Genomic DNA, 11,512 nt, shown 5'->3' on the forward strand with positions numbered 1-11,512 from the left:
TTATATTATTTGATTCTTAGCTCAAATGTCACTTCCTTGGAGTCCTGATCACCCAATCTTAAGGAATATCCTTTCCAATCCCTCAAAAATATCACTCATCCACAATTTACCCATTATCTGAAATCATTTTTATTTACTTGTTTATTTTTACACCTTCTGGAATGAAAACTCAAGCAAAGAAAGAACTTTGTCATCACAATGCCTAGAACAGTCCCTAGCTCAGTGTAGCCACTTAATATTTAGTATGTGAATGAAAAGGTGTGAGTTGCTAATGTGCAAATCACATTTATCTTAACTTCTAAATTTCTAGCATCCAGTGGCTATGCCACACAGAGCCTAACATGATAGTTTATATTTCTTTTATTTATTTTACTGATAGAAGGGGGAAGTTAGAGGAAGCAGAGAAGTTGGCAGAGCCAGAGGATTACCCAAAGGTTAGCCTATAAAGGTTGAGAAATTTTTTAAATATCATAGTAACTCTCCCAGCCTCAGTTCTATCTTTGGAACCAACCCAGACTTATTCACTAAAATTTGAGCCAAGTTCTGGTGAAATCTGGGATTCAGTAAGCCCTACTGCAAAAAAATATAAAGTCATGTACCAAGAGATGGTGTTCTAGCTTGCTAGCTGCCGGAATGCAATATACCAGAAACGGAATGGCTTTTAAAAGGGGAATTTAATGAGTTGCTAGATTACAGTTCCAAGTCTGAGAAAATGTCCCAGTTAAAACAAGTCTACAGAAAAGTCCAATCTAAGGCATCCAGGGAAAGATACCTTGGTTCAAGAAGGCCGATGAAGTTCAGGGTTTCTCTCTCATCTGGAAAGGCACATGGTGAACACGGTCAGGGGTTTCTCTCTCATCTGGAAGGGCACATGGCAAACACGGCATCATCTGCTAGCGTCTTCTCCTGGCTTCCTGTTTCGTGAAGCTCCCCAGGAGGCATTTTCCTTCTTCATCTCCAAAGGTCGCTGGCTGGTGGACTCTGCTTCTCATGGCTATGTCATTCTGCTCTCTCTGAATCTCTCATTCTCCAGAATGTTGCCTCTTTTATAGGACTTCAGAAACTAACCAAGACCCACTCAAATGGGTGGAGACATGTCAACCCCTAATCCAGTTTAACAACCATTCTTAACTAAATCACATCAACCAGGGAGATGATCTCATTACAGTTTCAAATATACAGCATTGAATAGAGATTATTCTACTTTAAAGAAATGGGATTTATATTAAAACATGGCTTTTCTTAGGGGGCATACTTCCTTTCAAACCAGCACAGATGGCAATGGGGTACCACTCAGGGAGATTGATATAAAAACCTAAAATACCCTGTCTTAGGCTTGGTTTTTTTTTTTTGGTTGTCGTTGTTTGTTTTGTTTTTCATCTATACATATTTTAATAGGCATCTTAAAAATACATATAACTGCAATATCACCATATCTAAAACAATTTAACATAGTTCTTAGGACTTATTTAAAATTTTTCTTTTCTCCTCACTTCCATATGAAAGCAATGCCTAAGTCCTGTTAGCTCTAGTCCCCAAATTTATCTTAACTTCACCCACTTTTTTCATCTTCACTGACATGACACGCCCCTGCTGGGCTGGTTTTTTGAGCTCCTATTTTCCAACTTATGTCTGGTTTTTCTTTGCTTTTGCTTCTGAGAAAACAGATGTACAAAGCATCGGCATGGTTGCAGGAGCAGTGACAGGCATGGTGGCTGGAGCTCTGCTGATTTTCCTCTTAGTGTGGCTGTTAATTCGAAGGAAAGACAAAGAGAGATATGAGGAAGAAGAAAGACCTAATGAAATTCGGTAAACCTCCCTCTTAAACCCCACTTCCATGAGGCTTCCTTTTTAGGGCCAGCTCCATAGTGATCAGCAAACACATGAGTCAGTGTCCCCAGTATCCTCTTAAACTTGAATTTGTTAAGAGGATTATTTTGATAGGTAGAGAGCTGCAGCCCAGGGACAGGAAGACCTGGTTGGCCTTGACTTTACTGTAAAATTATCTACACCTAAAAGAGATTTAAAGATCAAACCTACAACATTTCTCATTCACTTCCACTAATAAACAGCATACAATAAAGAATGAGCATAGCCTATGAGCCATGAAAGGGTTTAGGCAGACAAAGTACAAGTTCCGAGCTGTGCTGCCTAGACCATTTCAACGGTAAACCCATATCCTCCTAGAGTAATAAGGTTGACCTCTGGGCTAAGAACACATACACTTACCTAAGCCAAGCATTGAGTCTCAAGAAATGGGAAAGTGACTATTTCCCTAATGGCTGCCTTCCAGTGTTACTTCTGAGATTTACAACTTGAGGAATTTATTGGGAACCATCAGAAAGAAGCAGCCATAATGGAAGCTATCTTAGGCTTGACAGTATTAAATTTTATCTTTGCTGTGTTTTCTCTTCAGAGAAGATGCTGAAGCCCCAAAAGCCCGCCTCGTGAAACCTAGCTCCTCTTCCTCAGGCTCTCAGAGCTCACGGTCTGGTTCTTCCTCCACTCACTCCACAGCAAATAGTGCCTCACGCAGCCAGCGGACACTGTCAACTGAAGCACCCCAGCCAGTGCTGGCCACTCCCGCATACAGCCTAGTGGGGCCAGAGGTGAAAGGCTCTGAACCAAAGAAAGTCCACCACGCTACCCTGACCAAAGGAGAAACCACACCCAGCACAATCCCCCGCCAGAGCAGAGCCTTCCAAACTGTCTGAATTTGAGTGAATCTGATCCCCATGCTCTCCTATAAGTCTGGGAATTAGGAGTCTTCTAGTCATCAGAGCTCAGTCACCAGCATACAAGCCCCTCCAACCAGATGAGAAGTCATTTTAATGGCAGTGAGCCTTGCACGCAATGGATTCAGATGAGCACTTTCCGTGTATGACACCAAACAAGCAAAAGGATGTAAGCGGATCATCTCCAAAGAGGCATCTCATTGTGCCTTTTAACCAGAGGGAAAACAGGGGTCCAAATCTTTCTATTTGTTGACCAGGACCTGTGGTGAGAAGGTGGGAAAAGAGGAGGTAAACACTTAAAACTTCTCACCTGGAATGTTTTCTATCAATACTTTGATTCACCACTATCAAGAAAAGGGGGGTTGTCTGTAATTTTCTATGCATTTCTGCAAACCAACTGGATTACTGCAACTAATCAGATTGTCAAGCAGCACCCACAGTCTTTTTTTACACCTACCTGCACCATGTACTAGGCTTACCACTTCTGATAAATTTCCTAAAAGGAAACATTCCGACTTGACTTCATTGAGATAAAGTTTGGATCTTAATTTCAAAAGACATTGCAATAGTGGGACATGGAGAAGAAAAACTGAATTTCTTCCACTCTGTCTACTACTCATCTTCCTACTTTTATTAAACCCTAAAAGAAAAACTAAAAAAGGATTCCAAAATATGTGACAAGGGACTTGAAAACCCTTCCAATCCTAATGATGTTTAGAGGATCACTGGCAAATATCAGTAATATCTACTAGAATAATTGTGGAATTTTCCTCAAATCGAAATCGGATGTCTCTAAGGACTTCCTTGCTGGATATCAGTAGAAAAAGAAAATACTAATTTAAGAATGTCCTTAGAAGGAGGTCTTCTGGAGAAAAGTATCTTTTAGGGATGCACAAAGATCATCTGACATACCATTAGAGTCTCTTCTTTCAAAGAAGATGTAAAACCACAAATCAAGACACACTAAACTAGAAGGGAGATTACCAATTTTCTCTTACTATGTCAAGAGGTCATATAATGAAATTTAGTACTACATCATATTTGGAACTTCCTCCATTTCTGTTATTGTAGGAGAAGGTTGTAAATCTGGGACTTCCGATAGGAAAAAGATCGGGAATTGGCAATGATTCCTAACAGCACTGTGAGTACATGTCATAATTCATCCTTCCTGAGAAGCTGATTTCAGTATTTTACCAGCCCTAGGCTTCAAGAAAGTCTAGCCCTGAACTGGAAGGGAAGGGAATACTAACATACTGGGAAGAGATAGTGAGGGTAACCAGTGGGTGGCAGGGGAGGGCTGGGCTGGCACCTGCTAACATTTCAGATGTCAGCATCTTGGAAGGAATTAGCAGAAGTGATTCACCAGGATAGCTATCTGAAATGTTGATTCACGGGGGAAGAAAGGTGTCTGAGAAATTTAAAAAAAGCAGCAGCCTCCAACACAATAACTTGCCTTTTTAAATAATTTTGACTACTCTGCTACCTATGGCACAGATGCTAAACCTGAAATAGCCCTTAAGAATCCAACCTCAACTGTCAACTGATCACCATTGGTAGGGCAGAATATTTTTTATTATGAAAAGGCAGTATGCTAGTGGAGAGAAAGAGTAATGCTCAGTATGACGATTGAAGCATTTTTTTCTAAAACCGGAATCATATGCTAATGGGAAAAGGTTGATCCGAGATTCTGCCCCATCACCTTGGTTTTTCATTCCCACATTTAATGATCACAATAGTGCCTACACATAGTGCAAATGTATTTCTAAAGTCCTTTAAAATATAGGCTTTTGCTCTTGGATGAAGTTTTAGTCTGAGTTTTATCTTTCTCCAAAAAAGGTGGGAAATGAGACATTGAGAAGTAGCATTAAGAATTTCTACTACTAGTTTCATTTTAGAGGGCTGGAATATTGGGGAAGCTTCTTTTACTAACAATGCCTCATTATAAGATACAAAACCCATTACTCTAACTACATCTTTATTTTTCTGGTAGTATGGTATCTAGGCAACCTATTTCTTCTGCTATGTAATTCTGAGAATTCTCATTCCTAGAGTTCCTAAGCCAAGTCAATCAAGTGGATTAGGGAGGCTACAGCTATATCATCCCTAGCAATTTGCTCTTCTCATTACTATCTTTGAACATAAGGTTTTCTGCCTGTGCTTTTGAAAGCAAGAATCAGTCCCCTCTGCATGAGAAGGAGAGGCATTTAGATTATTTAAAGATGTCAGTTATAAAAAGCCTAAAATACCAGCTGAATATACAGATTATTTTGGAAATCTATTCACAATGGCAATCTACAACAAATTCACAAAAAAGATTATTACCTAAACTGAGAAATTTGAATTGAAAATTCTGAGAGATAAGGTACTGAGGGTCTTAGCAGTGATAGCACCCTTCTCTTTGAGTCAAGTGTTTGGATTCAGATATGACAGGCTCTGGGCTTAAGACAAAGTTAAAGCCATTATTGGTTCAAACTATATTCAATTAATATTGCAAGTAAAATAAACTTGATCTTCAATATGAATCAAATGAAAAGCAAAATAAATGTTATTTCTCCTAAATGGTAGAATAACAATTTTTGTAGGAAGATGCAAATGGAATGATGTTGATGTCTAAAGAATAACCATTTCAATAAAATATATAAACCAAACAAATCTGTAGTAATGAAGTCAATGCCTTTGTTGTTACACTGTATAAAAATAATTTCAGAATTGCTGCTGCAGACTAAACAATTTTGCTTCATTTCTGATGTTAAGCTGCTTATATTTCAATTTTAACATCTAAGTTGTTTTGTAATTGGGACTGTGTTTAAGTATCAAAAAGGCCAAATACTTATTATAGATGCATCTGTATCAGCGATTAAAAACTAAGTAAGTAAAAATGTCTCTGTAGGAAAGACTGAAGCTCATATAACCTGCACTGGAAATTTGTTTATTAACTTGCTGCGAACAGAACTCAGACTGAATATGATCTGTTATTTATTGATTTAAACCAACAAATATGCCAAGTACTTTTTTGCCCATGGCAAGATGCTAAGAAGTACAGGAGATACCAAGAATCTTAGAATTCCTGAGTTTATGGCATTTATCAAAGTCAAATAGTATTTATCAAGCAAGTATTTTGTGCCAAGGTGAAGATAAGTGACAACAGAAAAGTACACACTAAGGGTCCAAATAAATCTGAAAAAAAAGTCTTATCATAATATTACAGCAATAATAGTAATGGACATTTACTGAACCGTTATCATGGGCCAGGCACTCCATACTAAGTACTTTATATAACTTACCTCAATTTCATTCTCACACCAACCTTAGAAGGAGATATTCATATACTCATTTTACAAATGAGAAAATTAAGGATCTGAGATGTTAAGTAGCACTGCCACAATTCAAACCTAGCCACCATGTTAGGAAATTCCACCAGAACTGCCAGGTCCTGACTAATCACCATCTTCTTACCTGAAGTCCTCAAATCTTACAGTTCTTCCTTTCCTTTGCTTTCTACTTTGTCTGAAAGCTTTTCAACACACCTGGAACTCACTTAGCTCACTTACACAGTAAGTCCAAATTGTTTAGTTTTCCTTTCTTCTGTAACTTACAATAGAATTTCCATCTTTATAATTACCTGAGATGTTCTGATATGGTAAAGTAATGGAGCCTAGATGATGTAATGCATATAATTTCTGCTGAATGTTAAGCACAGAGTACCGCAAACATATCAAGGTTCAGAAGCTCAATTTCTCAGGCTTTCTTCTGAGGCAAAAATTTAAGCCACGTTGAGACTGCCAAAAAAAAAAAAACACAATAGAGTTCATTCTCTGACGATGCTAAGGGCATATCAGTTTATTAAAAATGTTGACAGAGCTCAAATAGTGCAGGGACCCCACATTTAGAAGTAATTATGTTTACAATTATTTAGGGCTGACTTACTTTCTCCTTCTATGTTTTTGTATTCTCATTTTTGTCACCAGTCCTGGATGGAAAAGTTGTTAAAAAAAGGAAAAGTCAGTTTTGCTACTTATAAACAGCGCTGATAAAGATTTCAATTAAAAGAGCACAATTTATAAAGCCTCTCCTTTACACAGCACAGGGGTTAAACAACAAAACTTTCAATAAGAGCTTAAAATTCATAAAGTAGTGGTAGAATGCTCACCTTTCATGCGGGAGACCTGGGTTTGATTTCCAGACCATGCACCACTGCACTGCCCCCCCCCACCAAAAAAAAATTCATAAAGTAGATGGCAGTAGTCTCATAGTTAAGAGCGCAAGATATGGAAAAAGATAGCTCTGATTCTGAATATCTGGGGTTCATTTAGAGTTCTTGAATAACTTAATCTAGCTGAGCCTCAACTTTCTTATCTGAAAACGGGGATAACATGATCCAACCAAAATAGCTGTTGTGAAGATAAAGATATGTTTAGTACTTAGCATGTTGCCCTGTGGATAAGTGTAATAAAACAGCAATGGCAAGGACTCTACTCTCAGTAAAACACCATATTAGGCACTACACACTGAAGCATATACTCTGGTTAGGAAAGTAAGACATAACAAGGAAAAAGATCTGGGGATTATTTTTATGAATCCTATCCTTCCAATAGCAGTAATTTACATCTGGCTGCAGTTAGAAAGCCAAAATATTAATAAGAGCTTGAGCCATTCTGGTTTCAAATTTCCCTGACAAAATGTGGTAAATACTAAAGTCTGGACAAGCAGGGTACACATTGCATCTTTTAGTCATGTAATGGGCCAAAGAAGGGTAATTTGTAGTATCTTGTAATGGGCAAAAGAAGGGTAATTTGTAGTATCTTAGATTTTGAAGTAAAGATCTAGAAATGAATTCTTTGATATTATTTTAAAAATGTATATTTGGTGACATCTCACTACAATTCTGACACAAATTATTCAATTAATCTTATGTCACGGTCAGGTTCATTGGTCAACTTGGCCACGTGGTGGTAGCTGTTTGTCTGGTTGGGCAAGTGCTGGCCTGTCTGTTGAGATGAGGACATTTCATAGAATTAAATCATGATCAAGTCAGCTGCATCTACAGCTGATTCCATTTGTAATCACCCAAAGGGAAATGTCTTCTGCAATGAGTAATGCTTAATCTGATCACTGGAAGCCTTTTAAGGAGGATTCAGAAGAGACAGGTTCTTCCTGCTTCCGCTGGTAAGCCTCTCCTGTGGAGTTCGTCCAGACCCTCCATCGGAATCGTTGGCTTCACAGCCCGCCCTGCGGATTTTGGACTCTGCGTTTCCGTGGTCACATGAGATACTTTTATAAATTTTATATTTGCGAGTGTTCCCTGTTGATTCTGTTTCTCTAGAGAACCCTAATACATCTTACATTTGTAATCTTTTGGAAATCTAGGTCTCAAATTTTTTGGAGAGAAAACAATCAAAGGGCTCTCTACTCTTGATTAACCTGCCATTTGCATGACAGGAACTCACTCTTTAAAGAAGTTTCTTCAATTAACCCTAATACTCCTTTCAAAATCATTACCATGAAGTGACATAATAAACCCATGAATCTACAAAATTTTAGTTTTTCTTTCTTATTCTGGCTTGGACTTCTTCCTATTCTTCCAGAATTCTGGAGAAGACTTTGGTAGCTCTATCCAGAAGCTATTCCCAAAAAAACTTTAGTTCTAAATCCAATCATATCCTATCTGCACTCTCCCACTCTTCACCTTCCCCCAAATAAACTGGGTGTGCCAGCCTGTTTCTCCTAATTTTATCTTCCTTATCACACTGGCTTTGAATGTTAAGGACTAGAACAGCAGTTATCTATATCTTATAGGCCCTGGATATTGTTAAGAATCTGATATAACAAAACAAACTTTGGACCCTCTGATATCTAGATATAAGAACTACAGATAAAAGGGAAGGAACTGGACATGAGACCAGGCAAAGCATTAGGTATCTTACATGTTATCTCATTTAATCCTCACAAAAAACCCTGAACCTATTATTTTACAGAAAGAAAATTGAAGAAATGAGCCCAAGGCCACAAAGCTGGTTAATGGCTTGAATTCCAATTCAGGCCTGATTCTAAACAAAGCCCATGTTCTTTCCACTCCACCGTACTGTGTATAATAGGCAAATAAAACAAGAATGGACACATTATTAATCAAAGGACTCCAGAGACAGACCACAGTTTGAGAGAAGTTTAACCATTATGAGACTTCAGAAGCCATACCATCCAATTTTCATTTTAATCTGATTCCATTTTCATACAAATATCAATATAGGAGATAGCTGAAAACACTATGTGTGAAGAACAGACTCTGTACCCAAACTGTCTACGGTTGGATAAGGCATTTAATCTTTCTGTGCCTCAGCGTCCTTATCTACAAAATGGAGACCATCATAGCTGCTACCTCATAAATCTGTGGTGAAAATGATATAAGGTAATACATAGGAAGAGTGCTTGGCATGACAGGCTCTCAAAGATGTTAGTCATTACCCTTATTCCCTAGTCAGAAAACTCCTCCACTGCAATCTCAAGCACCCAAACTTTAATCTTGGACTCTGAACAAATGGGTGTGTTTAAAAGGGTGGAGACAGGATGTATGACATATTCTGCATTTTAACAAAACATATAAATTCTGAATCACTCTATTTAACAAGAACAGTCCAAGTCTTGGAACACATTTTGAGAGTGATCAGAAATTACTGTTCTGCCTTCTTTAATTTAAGTAAAGATTTTAAAAAGTACAACAGTTGCAGAAAGCTATTGGGTGGTATCCTTCAAACTAAGGCTACCAAGGTTTCCAAGTCTTTAGGATTTAACACAAAGTCTATTCTTCACTGCCTTAATAGCTAAAATACAAGTAGTTCAGGGTTTAGTACCAAAACAGCAAAATGTAGGTTGTAGTTCAGAGATTGTATTTAACAAGCTGCTGGATCTTGGGTGGTTAAAGAAAGACCAGAGAGGACAGAAACTGAAAACAGCCTCCTACAGCCCACATTTTCCCCATTACAGAGCTGGAGTAAAGTGGTTTCTAAAAACGAAAATACACTGTAGTGTAATTAGCAAAAGGACCAGAGTGCATAATCAGAAGAGTTAGGTTTGACTCTAGTTTAACAGATTATCTTTCAGCAAATAACTTAATATCTCTGAATCTCATTTTTCTTCTGATACAGGAATGAATACCATATACCTCAGAGAACTGTGATCAGCTAAAAAAAAATGAAAGCACTTTTACATTGTGCACTGCGGATTGTAAACCATCAAATAAAAATAACTCTTGGGAGGTGGGGAGAAGCTAAGTAAATACTTTCAAGGACTCCAAGCCAACATATCCCCCAAAATACAAGTTACAAAAAAAAAAAAAAAATTCACCCTTCACAAGCCATCAAGTCTATTTCCAGGCTTTTCTTCATATTGACAAGGACAAGGTGTCCTCCGTTTTCTGACGGTCTCTTTCCTTCTGTCTGGAGATTAATTTCAGCCCAACTATTAAAAGTTCTGTTAGGATAAGCTTAAGAAATCTTTTCACCAGTCTGCGCCTATTAATCTATTAAATAGGAATTACTGCCCTGCCTGTTTGAAAGGCCACACAGTGAAAAGTGTTCAAAGCACTGAGAGGCTACCTGAATGACAAGGTCCTAAATGCCGGCACAATTTAGTTTTAGGTACCAATATTTTATACACTAGGCCATTAATGTTTTCAAAGCTTCTCCGCATGTTGGCTCGTTACGTTTTTGGTAAAAGTCGAGACACGAAAGATTACCTCGTGATGCTGGGAGGGGGCAGAAAGTCTAAACCGAAAACACGGGACGACTGGAAACTGGAATTTCTAATGGTTTCAGTTACTTACACAGAAAAAAACTCGCTAGCTTCCATTTTTTTCCTTTTACAAATAGCTGGAAAGTGGGCGAGTGGGGGAGGGGCTGGGCCAAGAAGCCGCTCTCTGTTCTCCGAGGGAGGTGGAAGAGATCACGGGCCCCGGCTTGGAAAAGCATTTTGGCCATTTATTTCGCCGAGGGTCGAGACACAGAATCGGGCCCTGGGTTTCTGAGACGTCGATTCTCTGTGAGTGAGGCTACCGACCTCCAGCCACCATAGTGAAACTAGGATGCTGAGGCCCACTGGACTAACCTGTCTCAGTCGGCGCAGACCTGCCCCACCCAGCGCAGAAGCCGAGGCGAGACGCCACGGCGAGCCGGCGGCCCTCTCCAACCCTGAATCTGGATGTCCCTGAGCAAATTACCCTAAAAGCGCCCTAGGGCCGGCAACCTCATCCCACCTCTTCTGAGTAAGTCCTAAGCCAAAGCCAGGCCAGCAACGGAATGTGAGTACGGGGAACCTGGGAGGACCGAAGAGACCGTCTTCAATCCAGGGATGAGAGTAGGGGGAGAGAATGCGGGCTCGGGTGGGGGAGGGGCGCAAGAACCTTCAAGGCCATTTTGTCCTCGCTCCACTTCCGTCTTCTGTCACCCGGCTCCCGGCGCCCCGGCCCCTCCCTTCGGGCCCTGCGCTCTTCCTCCCCAATTTCCGCGCGGGCTACGATCGCGGCTAGTCTTGGTGTTATTGGTCGGTTCCGAATTTGCCCTCCTCTCTCTTTCCTCCTCCTTCCGGCCCCTCCCGCCACGTTCTGGAGGCGCTTGCGCAGACGCGGTAGCCGCCCGCCTCACCCCGCTTCCGTCTAGGGTGACTGAGGACTCCCGCGCGCGGGCTCTTCCTGGCCCCACCCTCCCTTTTCCCGGGGCCGTTCGGAGAGCGGGGGCGAGAATGAAAGTTCCAGAACGCTGCGGTGAGTGCGTCATCGCGAGGCG

General features: G+C 40.0%; 1 protein-coding gene and 1 long non-coding RNA gene across 3 annotated transcripts in view; one reads left to right on the plus strand and one right to left on the minus strand.

The window, feature by feature from the left end:
* The window catches only part of CLMP (CXADR like cell adhesion molecule), a 117,342-nt gene extending 107,262 nt beyond the window's left edge, over positions 1–10,080 (plus strand). Inside the window, exons 6-7 of the mRNA XM_077112623.1 lie at positions 1,668–1,809; positions 2,417–10,080. Of these exons, the coding sequence (XP_076968738.1) occupies positions 1,668–1,809; positions 2,417–2,714 (440 nt within the window). The 3' untranslated portion in view covers positions 2,715–10,080. The remainder of the gene's footprint in view (positions 1–1,667; positions 1,810–2,416) is intronic.
* On the minus strand, positions 656–11,405 carry LOC143644092 (uncharacterized). 2 transcript variants are annotated; one of them, XR_013156503.1, is made up of 5 exons: positions 11,131–11,405; positions 6,663–6,705; positions 6,358–6,514; positions 2,230–2,995; positions 656–1,747 (listed from the first exon to the last, which is right to left on the minus strand). It is a non-coding gene; the product is annotated as an uncharacterized LOC143644092 (long non-coding RNA). The 2 variants fall into 2 exon arrangements; XR_013156502.1 differs by lacking the exon at positions 2,230–2,995 and having other exon boundaries at positions 11,131–11,334.
* Between the last annotated feature and the right edge of the window lie 107 nt (positions 11,406–11,512).

The sequence above is a fragment of the Tamandua tetradactyla genome, chromosome 8 (genome assembly GCF_023851605.1).
Source record: "Tamandua tetradactyla isolate mTamTet1 chromosome 8, mTamTet1.pri, whole genome shotgun sequence".
NCBI lineage: Eukaryota > Metazoa > Chordata > Mammalia > Pilosa > Myrmecophagidae > Tamandua > Tamandua tetradactyla.